Genomic DNA, 25,033 nt, shown 5'->3' with positions numbered 1-25,033 from the left:
TGTATGGGACAGAGCAGCTGCACTCCCAAGTGCCAAAAATCAGAGTTATTGGATTTTTGGAAGCAATTTCCCCCCCTAAGAAGATGGCCATTCAAATCTGCTTTATACTGAATCATATAGCACTGAAACACTGACGTATTGCTCTCCCAACCTCATTCCCACATCTGCTACTAAAAACTCTTAAGATAGGAATTGAACCAGGCACCCTTCTGAATGCAAATTTTGGGCTCTTTCGCTGAGACCAAAACACAACATTCTCTATTATGGACAGGGTTGTGTTTTTGTTTTTTTAATAAAGGTTAAAGGGAACTGTAATGTGCTACTTAAAATCAAGTGAGAGATTTTACTTTCTTGGGCTCCATGATCACTGCAGATGGTGACAGCAGCCACGAAATTAAAAGACGCCTGCTTCTTGGGAGAAAAGCAATGACAAACCTAGACAGCATCTTAAAAAGTAGAGACATCACCTTGCCAACAAAGGTCCGTATAGTAAAAGTTATAGTTTTCCCAGTAGTGATGTATGGAAGTGAGAGCTGGACCATAAAGAAGGCTGATCGCCGAAGAATTGATGCTTTTGAATTCTGGTGCTGGAGGAGACTCTTGAGAGTCCCATGGACTGCAAGAAGATCAAACCTATCCATTCTGAAGGAAATCAGCCCTGAGCGCTCACTGGAAGGACAGATCCTGAAGCTGAGGCTCCAATACTTTGGCCACCTCATGAGAAGAGAAGACTCCCTGGAAAAGACCCTGATGTTGGGAAAGATGGAGGGCACAGGGAGAAGGGGACGACAGAGGACGAGATGGCTGGACAGTGTTCTCAAAGCTACAAACATGAGTCTGACCAAACTGCGAGAGGCAGTGGGAGACAGGAGTGCTTGGCGTGCTCTGGTCCAGGGGGTCACGAAGATTCAGACATGACTAAACGACAACAACTTAAAATCAGATTCTTGAAACCAATGTTTAAGATTCCCATTTCAAAAAGCAAAGATTTTTCACCACCAGATTGAGTTGGTGGGAGATTTCCATTTCAGGACTTAGCAGAAATTGCCCCCACATATCAGTGGATCAGCACTCAAGCAACCCATTCCCAGACACACACACTTGTTCATTCATCATACTAATAAAAACACGATAGATCTTCAAGTGACAGGAAAGGGGGAAGACCAAGCTATACTTGCCTGGCCCCCCAGCCCATCCACATTCTTTATTGAAATTTCGTTTTCGGAAGCTTTTTTTATATTAAAAAGGAAAGAAAAACTTCACATCAATGACTGGAATCAGCTGATCTCTCCATCTGAGCAGATCTCCCATGCCCAGATCCCAGATTACATAGGTCTCTCCTGACCAGTGTCGTGTCAATTCAAAAAATTTTTTGAAAATGAATTGTGAATACTTTATACAAAAATATCCTTTGCTCCCGCTTTCATGGCGCTCGGTGTGTAACAAGTTAAGGCAAGGCTTTAGTGTCAAACTCTTAGCCACAGGAATGTGATAAAAGGCAGGAACATTATTGTGTGTAAACTGTTATAAAAAAATTATTCATTTTAAAAAAAAGTTATTGGAGACGCCTTTGGCTATGAACTCAGATGGCACGAGAGAGATGCCTCTAACTGGGCTGTCTCAAACACAAACTGACCTTCAAGAACAGTGCTGGGACTCAGCCCAGGAACACAGAAAGTGAGTGTGCGCGTACATCTGCGAGGGTGTTGTTGGCACAGAGATACCACAGGAATCCTAGTTATTTCCAGGGCAGGAAGGATTTCGGCGTTGCACTTCCTGCAACAGGCACCTTTTCGTTTTCGTTCCGCATGTTGGCAACGGCTCCGGCCCCCTCCCCACCCCTCAAAGTCCCAGCACAGCCAGGGGGCTTGGGAGACGTTCTGACTGCAGCCTCCAGGCGGGGGGCCAATTATCCTCATACACACGCAAAGTCTTTTTGTGTACAGTCTTTTCACCCCTTGCCAGGGACCTGATGGGATGTCGCTAGCCTTCACCTGCACTCTGGTCTCGGAAGTACTGGTGGTGCAGTGCTTTGAAGGCAGAGATCCGTTTGTACGGGTTGAATGTCAGCATTTCCTAGAGGGAGACAGAGTGGGAAACATTGTGAATATCACATCATTTTTCTCCCCCCCCCCAATTTTTTTATTAAATTTTCCAAATTTAAAACAAACATATCATCGAACAAAAAAAGAAAACATCAAAAAACAAACAAACAAATATCCTAACTATAGAAGTTCCACTTTTGTTAACATTGTTAGATGACTTCCTCGACTCCCCCGGCTGAGTTTCCATATAAATCATTGTAGCAGTTTTCCAAAGCTAATTTTACATAATATTTACTTAGTCCAATTAACATCTTTCTTTTTTTTCATTTTAACTTTTATCCATAGTATTCTACAACATCACATATTTAAATCCTAGGCCAATTTGGTACTCGCAAGTAATTCTATTTAAGTTATCTTAACATATTTAACTAAATAGTCTTTAAATTTCTTCCATTCCTCTGGATACTCCTCCTCCTTCTGGTCGCGGACTCTTCTGGTCATGTTGGCTAGCTCCGAAAAGTCCATCATCTTCATCTGCCATTCCTCCACTGTTGGTACTTATTCCAATTTTTGGTCAGAAAAATTCTAACAGCAGTTGTGGCATACAAGAACAATCTAACATATTTCTTGGGCAATTCCAAACCTATTACAGTGGTACCTCGCAAGACGAATGCCTCGCAAGACAAAAAACTCGCTAGACGAAAGGGTTTTTTGTTTTTTGAGCTGCTTCGCAAGACGATTTTCCCTATGGGCTTGCTTCACAAGACGGAAACATCTTGCAAGTTTGTTTCCTTTTTCTTAACACCGTTAATACAGTTGCGACTTGACTTCGAGGAGCAACTCATAGAACGCGGTGTGGTAGCCTTTTTTGAGGTTTTTAAAGACTTTGGTGATTTTTGAAGCTTTTCCAAAACTTTCCCGACACCGTGCTTCGCAAGACGAAAAAAATCGCAAGACGACAAAACTCGCGGAACGAATTAATTTCGTCTTGCGAGGCACCACTGTATTCCAAGAAGAAAGGCCTCTGGTTTCTTGATAAATGTATATTTCAACATTTTTTTCAATTCATTATAAATCTTTTCCCAGAAGTCTTTCACCTTGGGACAAGTCCACCACATATGGTAAAAAGTACCTTCTTTTTCTTTACATTTCCAACATAGATTATCACTCTTATGATAAATCTTTGCTAGTTTTACAGAGGTTAAGTACCACCTATACATTATTTCCATAACATTTTCCTTTAACACCGTACATGCAGTGAACTTGACCCCTTTCCTCCACAATCCTCAAACATTATGTTATGTCCAACAACTCTTGCCCAATCTATCATCACAGATTTACAGTGGTGCCTCGCAAGACGAAAAGAATCCGTTCCGCGAGTCTCTTCGTCTTGCGGGTTTTTTCATCTTGCGAAGCAAGCCCATTAGCGGTTTAGCGGATTAGCGCTACAGTATTAGCGGCTTAGCTGGCTTAGCGATCAGCTGTTAAGCGGCTTAGCCGATCAACTGATAAGCGGTTTAGCGGCTTGGGAAAAAGGGGGGGGGGAAGGAAAAAAACCCTGCAGGAACTCGCAAGACATTTTCGTCTTGCGAAGCAAGCACATAGGAAATTTGTTTTGCGAAGCACCTCCAAAACGGAAAACCCTTTCATCTAGCGGGTTTTCCGTCTTGCGAGGCATTCGTCTTGCGGGGCACCACTGTAACTTGTTCATCCTTTGTGTGCCACTCCAACAGTAAATTATACAAAATGTAAAATGAATATCACATCATTTTTCATCGCAGGCAGAACAGGGTCCAGACCTCCTCTGCGCAAGATCTGCAGGAGGGTACCCTGAACGTGTGCAAACCCCAAATTGGGACACAGTGTGCCTTACTCCAAGGATTCTTCTTGCTACACAGCTTACAGCTCTCGAACGTCTCTAGCATCCTATTTCGAAAACATTGCCCCGCATCATCCTATGACTAAGGGCGAGTTCACACGGCACATTATTCATACGGCGGTGATCGCCAACAGCTTGAACAGATGAAAAGCCAGCAGTCCCTCCCAGTTACCAAACATTTGAGTCACCGACATTTGTTGCCTGTTTACTTCCACAGACAAATTTCCCCCAAAGGCAGGTCACTAAGAGCCAACGACTTGGCCGTGTGGCAACTTCTTCAAACAGTTTGCTTAGCAGAAATGATAAACCCTCCCTCAACCTCCAGATACTGCCGGATTTCCAAATGCCGTCAGCCCTAACCAGCAAGGTTAATGATGTGTGTGGATTAAAAATAATAATAATAAAAAGGTAAAGGACCCCTGGTCAGTTAAGTCCAGTCAAAGGCGACTATGGGGTTGTGGCACTCATCTCGCTTTCAGGCTGAGGGAGCCGGTGTTTGTCCACAGACAGCTTTCCAGGTCATGTGGCCAGCAGCACTAAACTGCTTCTGGCGCAAGGGAACACCGTGACAGAAACCAGAGCACACAGAAATGCCATTTACCTTCCCGCCGCAGCAGTACCTATTTATCTACTTGCACAGACGTGCTTTCGAACTGCTAGGTTGGCAGGAGCTGGGTCAGAGCAACCGGAGCTCACCCTGTCGTGGGGATTCGAACCGCCAACCTTCTGATCGGCAAGCCCGAGGCTCAATGGTTTAGACCACACCACCACCCACATCCCTTGGGCATGGATAGAAGACATTCAGCATAGGCACATCGCTCATGCAGTGCTGCCCAAACCACACTAAGACCTGCCCTCACAGTGCACAAGAAGAGTAGATCCCAACTACTGGAGAAGAGCGCTGCATAAATATTAAGTGCATTTCATCCACTCTTGAAGCCACCGTGGCGGAAACAGTGAGGCCAAGGCCACCCAGCTTATTCAGGATTAAATCTGGGTCTGTGGGGGAGGGAGGCACAGCTCATGCTTTTCACCATCATTCCAACTCCAGCTCTCAGATCCACCTGCTCCCCTGATCTATTCTCCCTGCCTCACACGGTGACCTGCCCATCTCTGTGGAACGTACCAACAGCAGCTGAGCTCCCAGGGGTTCGATTTCCGGCACAAACTTCTCGACGGGCTGCGGGGAGCGAGCAGCAAAGGCGCAGCGTGGCAGAGACACGTCCAGGGGCCAGTCCTCCTCGGATGGGAGCCCGATCAGGCTGCAAGTCAAGGAGAGATTGTGAGCCAGAGTCTCCTGGTGGCTTCCCCAGAAGGCAGCCCTCTGCCAAGATGTGTGGGAGGTTACCAGGGTTCAAGACCATCACCCCAGCAGCATGTCAGTTCCTGAGCCCGGGACGTCTGGTTCATGCCCACCACAACAGCGTTGGTCAACGTAGGAGTGCTGTTGTGCTCAGCTCCTGTCCATGGGGTTGGCCACGGTGAGCATAGAGTTCTGGACTAGATGGGCCTTTGGACTGCAGCGTCCCAGTCCCCTTGCCTCACCTATTCCCATATCACACTGCTCTTGTGATTGTGCCAGAAGTAAAGGTAAAGGTAAAGGGACCCCTGACCATTAGGTTCAGTCGTAGCTGACTCTTGGGTTGCGGCGCTCATCTCACTTTATATGGGCCGAGGGAGCCGGCATACAGCTTCCGGGTCATGTGGCCAGCATGACTAAGCCACTTCTGGCGAACCAGGGCAGCGCACGGAAACACCGTTTACCTTCCCGCTGGAACGGTACCTATTTATCTACTTGCACTTTGACGTGCTTTCAAACTGCTAGGTTGGCAGGAGCAGCGACCGAGCAACGGGAGCTCATCCCGTCATGGGGATTCGAACCACTGACCTTCTGATCAGCAACTCCTAGGCTCTGTGGTTTAACCCACAGCGCCACCCGTGTCCCTTGTGCCAGAAGTAGATCCCCTAAAATGATCCGCTTCGATTTTTGTTTTTAATCACCTCTTCCACGTTTTACAGTTTAAGTCACCCTGGAACCTTCGTAACTTTCCCGTTTCTTTAAATTTCAAATTCTTGTGCTTTTCAAGGAAACCTTTAGGAAACAATCCTTTTGATTTTTGTGAGGCTGAGCCCACTTACCCAGGAGTAAGCATCAGTGAACCCAATTAAGCTTACTTCTAAATAGATTGTCTAAGTGGGGGACTTCACAGATCATTCTTGCCGCTCCTTTTTCCCTTCCTTTCTACTTCAAGAGTGAGACACGCACCTTGAACTACTTTAGCTTCTCACAATGTTGGAATGAGTTTAAGAGACCTGCCAGACTAAATAATCCAACATTTATTTGCATTCATTATGTAAGTAGCATATTTGGAAAACTTGGAAGTTTTCTGACTTGTGCACGCACAAATTTCATTGTGAATGATCCAGAGACCACCTATTTCAACTCCTTGCTGCAAGTCAGGATCTTTTCCTGCTAACCAGCAATCATCAAACCCAGTGCAACCTTCAATTAACTGGGGCTGTCAGAGCAGATAACTCCAGCCGACATCACCAGACAGGTCTGTGCTCTGCAGCGGAGAACACACACTCGTCACTAAGACGAGGCAATGTGAACTGGGTGGGGAGAAATCTCTCAGGACCCCAGGCCAGAATTTACTAAGTAATAATAATAATGAGGAACTTCTCTTACGCATACACATGCCTTGACTTAGCACGCTCATAAAAACGAGCAGAGTCATGCACGATTATGCTGAGTAAGGCAGATGACCTAACGAAAGAGATTTCCCTTTCCCCCAGTGACTTTCACCAGCCCTTTGGAGCAAACAAAAAGGCGAGACTCACTCAAAGATCTTGCCTAGCTGGTCAGCTTCAGAGTTGCCGCAGAAGAGGGGCCTGCAGAGAAGACAAAAGGGAATTGTGGTTACTTGTCATCGCAAGCCCTAAACATGAATTACCAGAAACCTCTGTCATCAGTTTATTTGAGTTCACGTGTAGGACATGTGATATATTGTGTCACTGCAATACTGGGACTGTATTACAGGCAGTCTGTCACAAGGCAGTTGCGACTTGAGCCACAGAACCAGGAAACGTAACATTCAAAATTGCACCGGGCAAAGACAGGGTTCCCTGGTCCAAGCCATGCCCCAGACAATGGTGGCTAGCAAACAATGAGAGATGGGGTGAGGCCAAGAACAGATCTATTGATAAGGTTGTAGCACCTCAGGATAGTCCAGTTACTCATCCCACTGGTCAACTGGAAGGCTAACCCTTCCCCAGTGGTCCATATAATGTCACCAAGCAATGACAGAGGATTTCATCATACACACAGCAACTTCATGAACCCTCTCACACAACCAAGGAAGTCTTTAAGGAGAGCACGACAACTTTCAAAATTAACTTTTTATTTAAAAAGGTTTATAGAAACACCACCACTGCTACATTTACGACCAACCCTTTCTCCCTCATTTGACCCTAGCCATCACTCTGTGAGGTAAGTCAGGCTAGAAGAAATACAGTCACTGGCTCATCAAAGTCTCAAAGTTTCACAGCTGGGCGGGGATTTGAACCCTGGTCTGCCAGGTCTGAGTTCAACCACCACACCGGCTCATGAATGGCTCTGCTTCCCCCCCATCTTTTGGTGGAACCAGGGATTTGCACAAGAAGATCCCTTCAACAGGACTTTGTGAAGCCAAGTCTACATGCCAAGTTTCTGCACTCCGATGTCAAGGTGGAGAGCCAGAAGCGCAGGAAGCACTCATGGAAAAATGCTCTGGAAGGAGGCAGCCATCTTTTTGGCGGCAACTTCCTGTTGCGCCGTGCCCCCTTCTGCACCTGAACATCTGAACAGAAGTATACACCTGGTGTGCCATGCCTCAAACAGAAGTGCTTTTAAACAGCAGTCTTCAGCTATTTCAAACCTGAAACCTACCTTAATCTAAATAACCATCTGGGGACCCACTTCTTAATATATCAACATTATTTATTTGTATGGTGGTATGGTTGCAAAAGGCTGGGCTGGATGAATCCCAAGCCGGAATTAAGATTGCCGGAAGAAATATCAACAACCTCAGATATGCAGATGATACAACCTTGATGGCAGGTGAAGGTGAAAGAGGAGAGCGCAAAATATTGTCTGAAGCTCAACATCAAAAAAACTAAGATCATGGCCACTAGTCCCATCACCTCCTGGCAAATAGAAGGGGAAGAAATGGAGGCAGTGAGAGATTTTACTTTCTTGGGCTCCATTATCACTGAAGATGGTGACAGCAGTCATGAAATTAAAAGACACCTGCTTCTTGGGAGGAAAGCAATGACAAACCTAGACAGCATCTTAAAAAGCAGAGACATCACCTTGTCAACAAAGGTCCGTATAGTTAAAGCTATGGTTTTCCCAGTAGTGATGTATGGAACTGAGAGCTGGACCATAAAGAAGGCTGATCGCCGAAGAATCGATGCTTTTGAATTATGGTGCTGGAGGAGACTCTTGAGAGTCCCATGAACTGCAAGAAGATCAAACGTATCCATTCTTAAGGAAATCAGCCCTGAGTGCTCACTGGAAGGACAGATCCTGAAGCTGAGGCTCCAAGACTTTGGCCACCTCATGAGAAGACAAGACTCCCTGCAAAAGACCCTGATGTTGGGAAAGATGGAGGGCACAAGGAGAAGGGGATGACAGAGGATGAGATGGTTGGATAGTGTTCTTGAAGCTACCAGCATGAGTTTGACCAAACTGGGGGAGGCAGTGGAAGACAGGAGTGCCTGGCATGCTCTGGTCCATGGGGTCATGAAGAGTCACCTAAACGACTAAACAACAACAAATGGTTGCTGTTACCCATCTTACGCCAGGCAGCAGTGGCCTCCAACTCTCCAGCTGAAAAGCAGTGGATTGGACACAACACCAACTGACAAAAGTCTCTTTGAGCAGCTTTTTTTCTTAGGGGGGTGGAGGGGGTGGTCAAGAAGGCGTCTGACTGCTCTGACAGTGCACGACAAGGAGGGTTTGCAGAGAGATTGATGAGCTTCTCAAATGCCAAATAATACGCAGATTGAGTTGACAGACCAATCTAGCTGCCACCTCACCGCAGCGGCGTCTTGAACAAAGACAGTGATCTCAGAAACACACAAGGCGAATGAGCACACAGTTGCAAGCCAACGTTGAGCCAAATACTGAATCATATTAATTCACCAAGAAGCAGTGGGAGGAGAATGCTGCTCTATTTTATGTTTTTATGATGTGAATAATTTTTTTAATCATGATATTATATTTTACTATGTATTGTACACTGTTTTGATTTTTTCCCTAATATTAAGGCACCTAGAAATCTTCCTGGCAACCGTAACATTATTAGCTGTGAGGATATGTGATCGTTTTAAAAACGTTTTTGGATGCTCTTAATTTTTTTAGAAGTTTTGCTTAATTTATTTTTAACTATTGTGTTTTTCTGTCTTGTTAGTTTGCCAGATCCTGGGTCCCTCCCATCAGATGTCAAGGAAATAAACAACTATCTGACTTTTAGGAGGCATCTGAAGGCAGCTCTTAATAGGGAAGTTTTCAATATTTGATGTTTTACTGTGTTTGATGTTTTAATTTATTGGAAGCCGCCCAGAGTGGCTGAGGCAACCCTGTCAGATGAGAGGCATATAAATGCTGTATTTTCCCGTCTATAAGACGCCCCAATAAGACGCCCCCTATTTTTGGGGACACAGATTTAAGAAAATGGAGGGAGATGTATCCGTGTATAAGATGCCCCCTAATTTTTTACATTATTTTTTAGGGGGGAAACCTAGTCTTATACATGGAAAAATATGGCAATAATATACTACTACTACTACTACTACTACTACTACTACTACAGCTACAAATTCCTTCCCAAACAGTCGTTTCCCCCAAAGCCTGAACAACATAGCAGAAGTGCCTGCGTGATTGTAGCAGGAAAAAAAGAAAAAGAAAGCCCCCAAACCATTTGCAAGCTTCTGCCCCCAACGGCATCTGTTGTCACTCCATCTTCTGCAAAGCAGGTCACCAGCTCCTCCCTGCCTAGCAGTCCTCAGCCCGAAAGATAAGCAAGACAGGAGGTTTGGGCAGGCCCAGCCCTAATCTATTGTCTTCCAGCTGTGGCAATGGCTTGGAGATCTAGCAAGTGGAACGTGCCCCAGAAATTCACAATATCAGTCCCCCAACTGCAGTTTGCAAATCCTTGGCAGAGTTTATATTGTCGAAGCGCACGGAAAGCAAGGAGGGGCAGCATGCAGGTCTTCAGAAGAGTGAGGAGACGTAACGTATTCTTGGGACTCACATCTCACACGCTACTTGTGTCTAAACCGCCCACCCCATTGTGCCTCACTGCTCCCATTAAGTTGGAGCGGGGTACATTTGACATAACCCGTGAGCCCATGAAACCCCCTGCTTGACTTGGGCCAGGCACTGTCTCTTAGCCTCTGACACAAAGTTGTTGTGAGATAAAGTGAGGTAAGGGGGAACTATGTACTCCACTTTGGGCTACTTGGAGGAAGTGGAAAATAAGTGTAATACAGTGGTACCTCAGGTTAAGTACTTAATTCGTTCCGGAGGTCCGTTCTTAACCTGAAGTACCACTTTAGCTAATGGGGCCTCCTGCTGCTGCCGCGCCGCCGCAGCACGATTTCTGTTCTCATCCTGAAGCAAAGTTCTTAACCCGAGGTACTATTTCTGGGTTAGCAGAGTCTGTAACCTGAAGCGTCTGTAACCCGAGGTACCACTGCAATGAATATGATTTTTCAAAAAGGCCAACACACACACACACACACACACACACACACACGTGCAAACCTCCTTTCTCACCTAGTCCTCCCTCGCCTCTGCAAACAGCCAATCCATGCCAATTTGTGCAAAGCTTTTAACAAAATACAATGCACAAGACTACAAAAGTCTGCTCTGATTGGCAGGATTCAGGATTCAGGCAGGGGTCTTTTCCCCACCGTCAGGAAGTGCCAGGGATTGAACCTGGCACCTTCTCCAGGCAAAGCACTTGCTCTTTCCCAAAAGAGGGGTGTCCTTGCCACAGAATGTGCCCTGCTGTGCCAGTTTCTGAAGGCACATTGGCTCCATCCATACTATCCATTGAAAGGAGCACTGTACCACTTTTGAGTATTCAATAGCGTCCCCCATTGAATTCTGGGAAGTGTGCTTGATTGTTAAACCACTCCGAGAACTCTCCAAAACAGCTCTCAGCACCCATAACAAACTACAGTTCCCAGGATGCTTTGGGAGAAGCCAGAGCTGTTTGAAGTGGGATGCTGCTGCTTTGAACATATGGTGCAGATGGGGCCTTTGGCACACAGCACTAGAGCTGCAGCAAATCAACTTCCCATCCAACAGCGGTGCCCCCGACAGCTGTGTTGGAACCCCTCTAACGACAAAGGCCGCATCTGCTCAGCCAAAATACCACCCCATTCCCTGCGCCTGGTGAGATGTGCCAACCCTGCCGCCACCGCCCCACAAGCGAACGATCTTCCCGCGCCACTCACTTCCTCCGAAACATTTCCGCAAAGATGCAGCCGACACTCCACAGGTCCACGGGGGTAGCGTAGGCCGACTGGAGCAGCACTTCTGGAGCCCGGTACCAGAGGGTGACGACCTGCGGCAGAGATTTAGCAAGGGTTCACAGGTGAAGGAGGCCGCTTGTTTATAAAGCACCCCCACCGCTTCCGCTCAATGCATCACCACGAAAATCCCTTGAGCAGCCCGTGCACTTTGGACCTAGTTCTCAAGAGACAGGCTGGGCATGGGGCCAAGTGCCATTCCTTTCAGCTACATGGGATGACCTTTCTGGCTGCTACTTTGATTGGCAAGGGGATACACCCAGCCCGTTCTACTTCCCAGGGGGCTCCTGGTCAGCCACCCTCGGCTGGGATTCAGCAGAGCCTTACAGTCTGCAGCTCTGTGTCCCAGAGTCAGGCTTCAAGGAATCAGATCACGGCTGGCAGCCAGAAATGGGAAAACAAGAAGTTCTTACCATGGTATTTCACTCAATATTCACAGAGAGAGATGGATGAGGCCAACATTCAGATAATGGCGTTGCTCTGAGTAAGGTCCCACCCCCTCCGTCTCTCCTATTCAACGCCATCCCTGCATTGGCTGATCTGCGCTCTCTGCCTCTGAGCTTTCTGTTCTACTACTCTCAATGCATGCCTGGTCCGGGGGTGTGCGTCAGGAATGCTTTCAAAAGACAGTGAGTGTGTCAACAGTCTCTCCCCTGGTGCTTCTACTTCCTGCTGCTCTCCCAATATTTCCCAGCTTCTCCCCTCTGCAGCCTCTGAACTATGACCTTCTGCAAACCACTGTTCTAAATCTATAATGCCCTCCTCTTCTTGGGAAGGTTCAGGGAGAGTGGGGGGACGGGTGGTCCCCACCATTCCTCCTCAATCCAGTCCCTGACACCCAGGCCTGAAAATGGTCTTCTGTGTAACATGGGTGGAGAACCTGGTACCCTCCTGATACTGCTGGGACTGCAACTCCCATCACCACCGCTTCCCACTGGCCATGCTGGCAGGAGTTGGAGGGCCATAGGTTGTTCTCCATCCCTACAGTGTAACGTACCTGCCCCATGGATGCTCTGGCAGTCTCCTTTTCGTGCTGTGCTTAAATCAACAGAAGAAGAACCAGACAGAGAGCCGCCCACCCTGTATCGGCTGAAAAGATCCAAAGATCTGAGAATTCCCTAGTCAATGTGCAAGCTGGTCACACAAGCCAGAGCAAAAGCCCTTGGATCTTTCACGGGACCCAGCCAAAGCAGACTCACCAGTGGCGTCAGAGCCATCTGGCAGCTGTAGATGCGAGCCAGGCCAAAATCAGCCAGCTTGACTTGACCAGAGCTGGTCACCAGGATATTCTCCGGCTTGAGGTCACGATGGACAATGCAGTTTGAATGCAGGAATTCCAAGCCGCTCAGGAACTGGTGCATCATGTCCTGGGAGGGGAGAAAAAAGAGCATGTTGCATCAACACCCACATTTTAAATGCCTTAAAAAGGTAAAGGGACCCCTGACCATTAGGTCCAGTCGTGACCAACTCTGGGGTTGCGGTGCTCATCTCGCTTTATTGGCCAAGGGAGCCGGCGTACAGCTTCCGGGTCATGTGGCCAGCATGACTAAGCCGCTTCTGGCGAACCAGAGCAGTGCACAGAAACGCCATTTACCTTCCCGCCGGAGCAGTACCTATTTCTCTACTTGCACTAGTGTGCTTTCGAACTGCTCGGTTAGCAGGAGCAGGGACCAAGCAATGGGAGCTCACCCCATTGTGGGGATTCGAACCGCCGACCTTCTGATCGGCAAGTCCTAGGCTCTGTGGTTTAACCCACAGCGCCACCCGTGTCCCTTTAAATGCCTTAGGGACCCCATATTCAGATGCCCCCTCCCAAGTACCATCCCAACGTCAATTCAGTATGCTCATAGGGATGTTTACCTTTATTACCTCCACGGGTAAGCCGGGAGGTGGCGTTTTTTCCAAATACGCTTTCAGGTCCTGATCCACGTGCTCAAAGACCAGCGTCACTTTTGTCTCGCGCTCCGTCCGTGTTGTCGTGCAAACATCCATTAGCCTACAGGGTGAGGAAGATGCTTATAAAGTGCTCCAGAACTACGGGGGGGGGGGGCAGGGAAGGATGGGGCTTGTGACATTGGGAAGTTAATAATAATAAAAATAATAATAAGTCAGCTCCAAATAAGAGCCTCGAATAGGGCTGGTGCGATCCAGGCACTTCTCCAAATGCAGAAATCTGGAACCTTTCATAGCCCAAGGCTGACGGAAAAAGTAGAAGGAGAAAGAAACATAAATCGGACCTTCGTAGATAAGCCAGAGGCACTCTCAGAGTCCGAATGCACATTCCCTCTGGGGCAAAACACCCTAGGAGGGTGAAAAGCAAGGGTCAGCGATGGGTGTGGCCTGTGGAGGGGGTGTGGCCTGGGAGCCAGGGGGTGGAGATTCCCCACCCCCGTCTTGATGTAATGAATTCTGTGGAATGCTCTCCCCAGGGAAGTTCACCTGGCGCCTTCATTATACACCTTTAGGCGCCTGGCAAAAACGTTCCTCCTTAACCAGGCCTTTGGTTGATCTGTATGACATCCTATACCCTTTTAAAATGGGGCTCTTTTCTGAGGGGGGTGTTATTGGGTTGTTGTTTTTATTCTGCTTACATATGGCGTGATTTTTTTCTGTGAACTGCCCTGAGACCTCCGGGTATAGGGCGGTATATAAACTCAAATAAATAAATAAATAAATAAATAAATAATAATAATAATAATAATAATATGTGGTGCCTCTGGATGCGAACAGGATCTGTTCCGGAGCCCCGTTCGCATCCTGAAGCGAGCGTAACACGCGACTGCGCGAGTTGCGTTTCACCACTTCCGTGCATGTGCGCGACGTCATTTTGAGCATCTGCGCATGCGCGAGCAGCGAAACCCGGAAGTAACGCGTTCTGTTACTTCTGGGTCGCTGCGGAGTGCAACCCGAAAATGCTTAACCTGAAGCGTATTCATCCGGAGGTATGACTGTAATAAGGCTGGAAATGATGCAGACTGCCAACAGCCTATGGCCACAGAACTGAAACTGTGAGAACATCACTTGCTCTAACTTATGCCACCCCGCCCACTGTTAATTCCGGCCCAGATCATAACAAACTGCACCTTCCAGACCCACGTTGCTGTAGGCACAGGGTATTTTCGTTGCCTGCTCATCTGCCAGAACCCTTCCGTTCCTCAAGACCCACCTCTCACAGCTGTGGCATCCTGCGGCCCTCACACTTTCTCTCCTCCCATATCCCCCCTGCTCCACACTCGCTTGCTCCTCTCTAAAGTCCTCCTCCCATTCCAGCCTTGCAATTTCCCCCACAATTCACCTGCAGTTTCTGCTGAGAACTGTCCCTCAAGGCAAACACTATCGGGGTTGTAAACCGTCTGCCTAACCAAGTCCTCTGCTCTCCCTTAGTCAGGAAACAACTCAGAGAGCTGGGGTGGGGGAACCAGTCTGATTCAATGCCCCTTGTCTGCAGCCCTGAAGCTGGAGGACCCAGATTCTGAGTTTGGCCTTTCTGAGTCTCCCCAAAGGAAGGAGTGATCAACCCAACCTGCAGCCAGCAGGAAGAGTGGAAGCAGATGGACATATACAGTGGTACCTCGGGTTACATATGCTTCAGGTTACAGACTCTGCTAACCCAGAAATATTACCTCGGGTTAAGAACTTTGCTTCAGGATGAGAACAGAAATTGTGCTCTGGCGGCAGCTGGAGGCCCCATTAGCTAAAGTGGTGCTTCAGGTTAAGAACAGTTTCAGGTTAAGTACGGACCTCCGGAACGAATTAAGTACTTAACCCGAGGTACCACTGTACCATATAGCCGATGTGGACAGGCCTGCATAACCATAAGCAGTGCTTTTTTTTTTTCCCTGGGCAGACGCAGGGGTACGCATACCCCTAAACATTTTGTGAATCTAAGTTTGGCCTCATTGAGGGGCAGTATTTCAATATGAGTAGGAAAATAAGAGTACCCCTAAACATTTTTTTTTAAAGCACTGACCATAAGTGAAATCTGAAGCAAAGCATTGTGGGAAGTGAGTTGTTTTTTTAAAGGTTCGGGATCCAAGGAACAGGGCCATCGGGAGATGTATATCACATCCCCTGTTTTTTACTCTGGGGCCAGTTAGTCCTGCTCCCTTCCTCTCTAGGTTTCCAAGCCAGGGATGAGAGCAGGGGTCCTCTGCTGACTCCACTGCCTTTGCTCTGTCTGCATTACCGACGGGGAGCCTTAAACAGGTTTCACCACCTGAAAACGCCAGTCTGGGCCCGAAGGAAAATGCCAACAGAGTGGGCTGTGTAAAGGCCACAGGCATCTTGTGCAGACATCGGCTGCCTTTTCCAAAATGTACATTCAAACGCTGGTTCAGGGATAGGGAACCATTTGTAGCCCTCTTTGGGATACCGGTGGTGGATGTAGCTAAAGGCACGAGGACAAAGCAGTAAATGCGAGCTGAGCTTTGGATAGAGTAGGCTAGTTTCTACACATAACGCAACCCCTCTCTCCATCCAGGGAAGCAAGAACCAAGATCAGAGATCAAGGACACATTCCAGCCAGGCAAAAACTCTCAAGGAGAAGGCAAAGCAGGGCCAGAGGGACCTGGAGGGCCATGGCTGTCTCTAGGGCTGAGGCTCCCCACCCCAGCTGTCACTGCTTACGGAATTGCTTCCCATTCAGTGTATTTAGGGTTGCAGCCCTAATTAAAGAGGAAGTCCCATCTTCCACGGTTGGCTCTACCCTCCCCCTAACAAACCCAACTATTGCCTCTATGCAAAAAACAAGAACCCCACAAAACACACCAAACCAATGGGCCAAGAACAGAAATTGCTGCCACCCCTGAAAGCAGTGTTCAAAATTAGCCAGGCGCCAGGCTTTCAACTACTTGCAACCAAGTGAAGATGCCTTGGCGCCAGGTGGCAACTGGAGGTGCATGCCTAGAGATCACTGGAACTGGGCTGTTTTCACTCACTAATGCCCCACCCTGTGGAATTCTATCAGTTATATTTTATCTGCACAATCGTAATGAATTTGAGGAACCAAAATGCTTTTTCTGTGCAGCCTGAGCAGGAGCAGTGAACAACGCGATAGTTAATTGTTGCAGCTTGTTGTCACTTACCCCCCACCCCCGCTGCCCTGCTCACAGTTGTGAAAAAATAATGTTATGAATGGTCCATGTCTCCATTAAGAAAAAGAGGTGGGAATAGGCCAATATATATGTGGACTGTCCCTGGATCAAGAGACTTTTCTTCTTTAGGTTCTCAAAGCTCTTAACCTAGCTCAAGGTTGTCATCTGAACTAGCCAGATGTTTAATTGATCATGCTTCATTTGAAAAGACTTTAGGGCCATCCTAACCTTGGTTTAAGGAGCTATTTGGCGCCTAGCTTATAGATCTGAGTCTCTAACACTTCCTAAAAGGTAGGAGCAATGAGGGGGATCTTTCCTGTCAGCCACCACCTTCCTGGGTGCCAGTTTTCAATAGCAAGACTCCGGGGACAGTAAAGGTGGTGCCCTCCATAGGAAAGTTGAATTGCATCTCCAGCTGGCATGGAGTCATGGAGAACATGTGTCCCATTGGGTATTGCTGGACTCCAATTCCCATCAGCCCCAGTCAGCATGGTTAATGGTAAGAGATGATGGGAATCGGAGTCCAGCGACATCCGCTGGCTACCTTGCTCTGCTCTTCACTAAGTGAACAGGAGCTTGGTCTAAAGTTTGGATAACTTTGTGGGGAAAGGGTGCAGCAGACAGATTTGAACCAGAGGCAGGAACAGAGGCAGACAAACGCACTGTGTGTGTCTGCAAGTAGCCCACTTCCTTCCTAGTTCTTAAGAAATCCCAGCCTTAAGGCGAACCGGGCAAAATTCCAACTGGCCCAAGAACAAAGACAAGTCTGCTCCACCCAAAGGAGAGCCATTCACTCTGAAATGGGCTCTCTCAGGAGGGTCTCCATGCCTCCTATAGGTCAGGTTATGAGCCAGCCATTTCAACAATCCAGACCCAAACACTATAGGTCTCGTCCGTGAGCGTCCTTCACGCTATCCCTAGCTTGTGTTCATGCTAGTGCAATTCTCAAAGAGGCGTTCTGGAACATTAAAAATGGCAGGACTTAGGCCAAGCAATAACACAAGTTCCTCTGGGCTTACAGGAGTCAAGACCAAGGCCTTAATTTGAGCTGGGCCTCTGGTCATAACCTCATATTCAATACAGTCCCGTCAATTCTGGAACATCACACTGTGATAAGATTATATCTGAGTATGTACAGAGTGCGTCTCCCTCCCATTCTAGCCTCAGCCTCCCCCTCTACCATGCTTGCAGCCCTTCAGATGTCCCTGACCACTAGTCTTGCTGACCCAAAGGGCCAGAGGATCAATACAGGAATGGACAATTTGGAACAATGCTCTACTAGAAAAACTGACATTACAAATAAAAGCAATGAGACATGATAGATTACTTTTCTGTTCAATGGTATAGATTTGCTCAATGGACAAAAGATAGCCCTAATAAAATCCTGCCGCCGCCCACTGAACTCTCCGGAGAGCCTTATTGGGATAAGGACAATGATTAAATGGTAAACTTGTTAAAATACTTGGAACGCAATGAAAAATAACGTCATCATGGATGGATACTCTACGGCTAATTTACTACAGAAGCAAAAACCATGCACATCATTGGTCTTTATAACTTCAGCTATGTTTCCTATGGATAAAAATTTAAATATGAATAGTGTGTTTAAAAATAAAAGATCTGAAGGGCCACAGGTTCTCCGCCCCAACCTATACCTTTGGAATTAATAGGTGTGTCTTAACATTCAGAGGCCATTGTTTCAGGTAGCCTTGGAATGCCAGCCTCCTTCCTCTCCCGCCCCTGAAAGAAATTGATTGCAGCACATGCCACAAAGCACACACTCCCAAGCCCCACCCTGGGATCCTTGCAGTCACGCCCCTCACCGAACAATGTTGGGATGGTCAAAGTGCTCCAGCCGCTTCAGCAAGGCCACCTCGCGGACGGTCGACAGCGGCAACCCGTTCTCGCTGTTCTGCACCCGCACGTTCTTGAGGGCCACAAACTTGCCGCTCTGCAGGTCACGGGCCTTGAAGACGGTGCCATAAGCCCCGATGCCAATCTCGGCCACGGGCTCGTACTGATCCCGCACTCCCATGGCCATCCTGGCAGTCTGTTCCAAGAGGCCGCAGAGGCTTCACAAGATCGAGGGGAAAGAAGGTGGTTAACAACAGTTAGACTTTCCCTTACAGTAGGACAGCAGGTTCCCTCCAGTGTCCCAACGCTCAGCTCCCTCTCCTTCATTCTTCAGTGAAACGCCGGCCTGTTCCTCCCATGTAATATAATAATAATAATAATAATAATAATTTTTTAGTTATACCCCACACATCTGGCTGAGTCTCCCCAGCCACTCTGGGCGGCTCCCAATCAAATGTTAAAAACAGTACGGCATTAAATATTAAAAGCTTCCCTAAACAGGGCTGCCTTCAGATGTCTTTTAAAGATAGGATAGCTGCTTATTTCCTTCACATCTGAAGGGAGGGTGTTCCAGAGTGGGTGCCACTACCGAGAAGGCCCTCTGCCTGGTTCCCTGTAACCTCACATCTCGCAGGGAGGGAACCGCCAGAAGGCCCTCGGTGCTGGATCTCAGTGTCCGGGCTGAATGCTGGGGGTGGAGATGCTCCTGCAGATATACTGGACCGAGGCCGTTTAGGGCTTTAAAGGTCAGCACCAACACTTTGAATTGTGCTTGGAAACGTACTGGGAGCCAATGCAGATCTCTCAGGACCGGTGTTATGTGGTCCCGGCGGCCACTCCCAATCACCAGTCTAGCTGCCGCATTCTGGATTAACTGCAGTTTCTGGGTCACCTTCAAAGGTAGCCCCACGTAGAGCGCGTTGCAGTAGTCCAAGCGGGAGATAACTAGAGCATGCACCACTCTGGCGAGACATTCTGTGGGCAGGGAGGGTCTTAGCCTGCGTACCAGGTGGTACACTCTCTTCTGATGTCACAACCGCACCACAAGTTTAAAGCACATTTGTAGCATTTTAAGAGACACAACTTACTTCGAAGAATTCTTGGAACTATGGTTTACATCTCACGGAGCTGCAATTCCCAGCACGCTTCACAAAACTATAGTTCCCAAGATCCATGTATTTTAAATGTATGGTGTGGATGTGACCTCGGCCTCTCTCTTTATTCCCTCCCTCCTCCCTCACTCCAGATTCCAGGATTCCCTCTCCTTTCTAGTTATCCCTCTAACCTTTGCTTTCCCATCCCTGAGACAGGAGGAAACCATAGGGGGAAAGTTGGCTCTCTTGTTAGATGAGTTTGGAGCACCTTCTTTTAAGGTTGAAGAGACAGTCTGCCTTAACACTGGCCTTGGACCAGAGCTCCCCAAAGTCCAGTTTCCATTATCAAGAAATGTGTGAAGAGTACTTCTGGGCATGTGCAGATTATAGTAACCAGATAAAAGGAGACAAGCAGGGAAGCTATGCTTTGAATGCTTAAGCAGGAGAGGGAGTCTCGGCAGGCGCACAGCTAATTGCACCTTCCAATTTGTACACCATTATTTACAGCATTAAGAGTGACAAAAAAATCCAGCCTTCAAAGGCTTTCAATCAAGCCTTTCTAAGTAGCACCCCCACCAACTGATCCCTCAACACATGCACACCCAGCCACTCCATTTTGGGCTAGCAGACACATTTGTTCCACTGAACACCATCAGTTGCTAGTACCTTTCTCAGACAGTGCATGTGCAATTGCTCCATGTGCATTGGGGGTGGAGGTGAGCAGGGCCGCAACTGCAGAGACACTAAACCAGGGGTAGGCAATGTAAGGCCCGGGGGCCGGATGTGGCCCAATCGCCTTCTCAATCCAGCCTGCAGATGGTCCGGGAATCAGCGTGTTTTTACATGAGTAGAGTGTGTGCTTTTATTTAAAATATATCTCTGGGTTATTTGTGGGGCATAGGAATTCATTCATATATTTTTTTCCAAAATATAGTCCAGCCCCCCACATGGTCTGAGGGAATGGTGGACCGCCCCACGGCTGAAAAAGGTTGCTGACCCCTGCACTAAGCGCACATACTGTATAAACTTGGCCCCACATAAACACACCATCAGGGACCCTGCAAAAGCAGCCTCCCCGATCACGCACAACTGAGTGGGTGTGTACTCAGCAGACAGTTTAGTGAACATGTGTAGGCCAAAGCCTGCTGCCATGTTCCCACTCTTGCCCCAACCTCACTCATGGAGTATACACACAAGCGCGCGCACACACACACACACACACACACACACGTTGACTAAAAAGGACGCCTGTCTCATAATCGCAAACCAGGAAGAGTGGGTGTTTTCCCCACCCTCTCAAGGCATGTGGGCAAAATGGGAATTCCAACTCACGTTATTACAGAACCCAGGGTGATCACTTACACAGGGTACAAGTGTGTCATCCGATGTACTTACTGACTCATTTGCACCTTGCTTCTCGTAATTCACCGTCAACTTAAACGGATTGTTTCTTGGCCTCTGTGAATGCACCAATGCCACTGCTACAGGGATGGCGGAACATGAGGCCCTGTAGATGTTAGGCTCCAGAACTCCCATCATCCACGGCCAACGGCTATGCTGGCTGGTTATTATGGAATTTGGGAGCCTAGCAACATGGGGAGGCCCTGTCCTTCAGGAGCCCAGCCTGCTGGGCAATACTACAGGGGCACCTTTCTCCCGGGATGCAGGTGGCGCTGTGGGTTAAACCACAGAGCCTAGGACTTGCCGATCAGAAGGTCAGTGGTTCGAATCCCCGTGATGGGCTGAGCTCCCGTTGCTCGGTCCCTGCTCCTGCCAACCTAGCAGTTTGAAAGCACGTCAAAGTGCAAGTAGATGAATAGGTACCGCTCCGGCGGGAAGGTAAACGGCGTTTCCGTGCGCTACTCTGGTTCGCCAGAAGTGGCTTAGTCATACTGGCCACATGACCCGGAAGCTGTACGCTGGCTTCCTCGGCCAATAAAGCGAGATGAGCGCCACAACCCCAGAGTCGGCCACGACTGGACCTAATGGCCAGGGGTCTCTTTACCTTTATCTTAACTTTCTCCCACCACAATAATTGCTCCACACAAAAATCTCAGCAGCATCTTCTTCAGGACCCAGTTGAAGCACCAACTGGCCTACAAGAACACACCCTACCCCACAATGCAACAACACTTATGCGTCCCTGCTGCTCCCCACCACCTGGGACAGTTCAGTCAACAAAGCGTTGGGCTCTTCATCATGGGTTCGAGCCCAACGTTGGGCAAAAGATTCCTGCATTGCTGCGGGTTGGGCTGGATGACCCTCAGGGTCCCTTCCAACCTGGCGATGCCATGTTTTCAAGAGGGTTGGCTCCGTTGAGTTGGTGTCAGCAAAAGCGTGCATTTTGCAGGCATTGAAAGAACAACCGCACAGGAGGCAAGAGTCCCCCGTTCCTCAGCTGCACGACGTTGTTCGCCTCGGGGCTTGCAATGCAAACTTCCTTTTTGAGCGCTGAAGATTTCAGCGGCAGGCCATTTTGCTGAGCAGAAGTCAGAGAGCAGACTCTGCCCATTGCGATTCATCGGTCGGCTTCCCGCGCGCAGGTCGCGCACCCCCTTCGGCCCCGACCCCTAACCATGCGGGCCCCCGCCCCACTTCCCCGAACAAAGCCCCATTGTGCGCTCCCAAGCTTGCAACTCCTCCCCGGGGATCGCCGCCACATGCTCCCTTCCTCGCCCAGATGGGCAGGGAAACAAAAGCCCCGCCACCCCGCGCTTCTTGCAGCCTCCGGCAGGAAACCCCAACTTGCAATAACTTGACGGCAAGTTTGCAAAAGGGGGGGGGGATCCTCAGTCCAAAGCCTCTTCCCATGATCGCAACCCAGTGCAATACTCCCCCCCCGCATGCACCCCCCCACCCCCATCCCATAATAATAAAGCCCCCCCCCCCAACTTCCCTCTGCCCAGCACGGAGGGGCAGCAGGTGCCTTTGTCTCCAAAGGAGCGAGCACGTTGCTGCCCCCCCCCCGCCCCCGTTGCCAGCGATGATCCGGGCCCGGACTCACCCAGCTGCAAGCGGCGAAGGGGCTGCTCCGTCCCCGCCGCGGTGGAGCGCCGGGAAGCGGGAGGAGGGAGGGGGCGTGGCTGGAAGACCTGGCCCAGCCAGCCAGCGAGGCGGCGCGGCCAGAGCGGCCGCCGGAGCGGAAGTGGGTCGCCATAGTGACCGGCCTGAGGGTTGTGGGAGGGGCTTGCTCTTTGCTCAGCTCCCTCCCTCCCTGGTAAAGAGGCAGCCGGGCTCAGTGGTTAAAGCCAGGGCCGGATTTACGTACATAAGCTAAACAAGCTAGAGCTTAGGGCCCCACTCGCTTGGGGGACCCCCAAAAATTAAAGGAAAAAACACCTGGAGGTACATTTCCAAAATATAAGATAAATAAATAAATAAAATAAAACCTCCATACAGCAACAGTGTTTTGTGTTGCGTGTGATGTAAGTAATGGGACCCGCCTGCTAGCCTGCTCCCTAAAATATCACTTCTTAATTGTATTTCAGTTCAACAATTACTTTGATAAAATACATAGTTTGTTATGCGCAAATGGCTTTAGATACCTGTTAGGTCCATAAATTACGGTACCATATAGTATATACTCAACACAAAGAAGAGCGACAATTTATTGTTGACAAAGGACAGCTGGACATAAAGGGCCCCATTACCTTCAGGAGCTTAGGGCCACATCAAACCTACTGTAAATCTGGCCCTGGTTAAAGCAACACCCTCCTGTACAATTATTATTATTATTATTATTACTACTACAGTATTATTATTATCGTTGTACCCCATCCATCTGGCTGGGTTGCCCAAGCCACTCTGGGCGGCTTCCAACACACCCACAAATAATAATAAAACATCAAACATTAATAGTAACAATCAGATCCTATATTAAAAGTCACAATAACTTTAAAATAAACAACCTATACCAAATAAAGCAGTATGCAATAATGCATTAGAATCCAATAGTAAACACTAAAATTAAACACCAGCAAGCAATAATTCAAACAGTTTGCAAGATATCAACAGGTTAAATCTGTAAGGATACATTGGGCAAAAGATTCAGGACATAACATACAAAAGGCAGATTGGGAGAGGCTATGTAAAACAGAACTGAAATTCACAGCAAGTTGTTCACTGAAAGAAAATTATATGAAAATGATGTATCAGTGGTATTTGACACCTGTCAAGTTAGCAAAAATGTACAGAACAAGTTCAAATATCTGCTGGAAATGAAAAAAAAAAAAGAAGGTACCTTTTATCATATGTGGTGGACGTGTAAAGTAACTAAAAATTTCTGGGAGGTGATATATAATGAAAGGAAAAAAATGTTTAAAATATCTTTTGTTTAAAAAAAAGCAGAAGCTTTTTTACTAGGAGTCATACGTACCGAGATACCAAAAGACCAGAAAAGATTGTTTATGTATGCTGCACGGATGCTACTAGCCCAGAGATAACCCAGACCAGAGAAGAATGGCAAACCAAGTTGATGGACTATGCTGAAATGGCAAAATTAACTGGGAAGCTCAGAAATCAAGAAGACAAGAACTTTAATGAGGAATGGGGAAAGTTTGTAATTTACTTACGAGACCACTGTAAGCAGTTTAAAACATTAGCAGGATTTTAACCACACTTGTAAAGTAATGGAATGTATGGATAATTTAGAAGGATTAAAAATTTGGATAAGTATTGATATGCAATTGTAAATAATATCATTAGGACCCATGGAAGTGATGGGAGGGGGCAGTCAGGATATGTGCTGAGCCCCAGAACGTGTGTGTGTATAGAAGGGGAGAGAGCCTCTGAGCACGTGCAGATTGCAAAAAGCATGCTTCTTCTATTTCTGCAAGGGGAGCCGGTCTAGAGGAAGGACTTCGCTGAAGGCTCCGTTTCTGTTCACACAGGAAGATCTGGAGTTCAAGGGCCCTTTACCTGCGGTCTGGGCTCATCAGGGTGCAAGTCAGCGGAGCCCATGTTATGGGCGTTTCAGACCTTGCTCAGTGTTTCCTGTTAAAAATGAGCAGCCGACGATGAATGTACAAGCAGCTGCTGTGGGTTTCCTCCTGTGCACATCAATGCTCATAGGATGCTGTGGTTATGTTTCTGGGATGATAGCTAAGGGTTTGCACTGGGAAGTGTGATCTATAATTCTTTGGTTTGAGATGATGGACTTTTTGGAGCTAGCTGACCTTACTGGAAGAATCTGTGACCAGAAAGAAGAAGAATACCAAGAAGATTGGAGGAAATTTAAGGACTATTTGAATAAATATTGTAATATATAAATATTGAATATTGAAAGTACCAAACAGGCCTAGGATTAAATTAGGATTTATTTAAATAAATGGGATCCAGAACACTAAGAAAAGTGAATAAATTTGATTATAATTGGAATATTGTTGTTTAATAACGATATTGGATAGCTGTTACATTCAGACACAAGGAAACTCAGAAGGGAGGGACTAGAGGAAGTCAAGTAATATGTTTATAAAGTTGGATTTTAAA

At 47.7% G+C, this 25,033-nt stretch overlaps 1 protein-coding gene across 1 annotated transcript; it reads right to left on the bottom strand.

Moving 5' to 3' along the window:
• Positions 1-1,138: 1,138 nt before the first annotated feature.
• CDK4 (cyclin dependent kinase 4) lies at positions 1,139-22,703 on the bottom strand (the record flags this gene model as incomplete). The annotated part of the gene is given in 9 exon segments (XM_080994879.1): positions 1,139-2,076; positions 5,051-5,186; positions 6,766-6,816; positions 11,431-11,540; positions 12,705-12,872; positions 13,366-13,501; positions 18,422-18,670; positions 22,551-22,654; positions 22,656-22,703. Coding segments are annotated over 9 exon segments (1,095 nt in total). The 3' UTR covers positions 1,139-1,983.
• Positions 22,704-25,033: the final 2,330 nt, after the last annotated feature.

This window comes from Podarcis pityusensis (assembly GCF_964106645.2).
Source record: "Podarcis pityusensis genome assembly, chromosome: 2".
Lineage (NCBI taxonomy): Eukaryota > Metazoa > Chordata > Lepidosauria > Squamata > Lacertidae > Podarcis > Podarcis pityusensis.
This window is presented reverse-complemented; position numbering and strand designations above follow the sequence as displayed.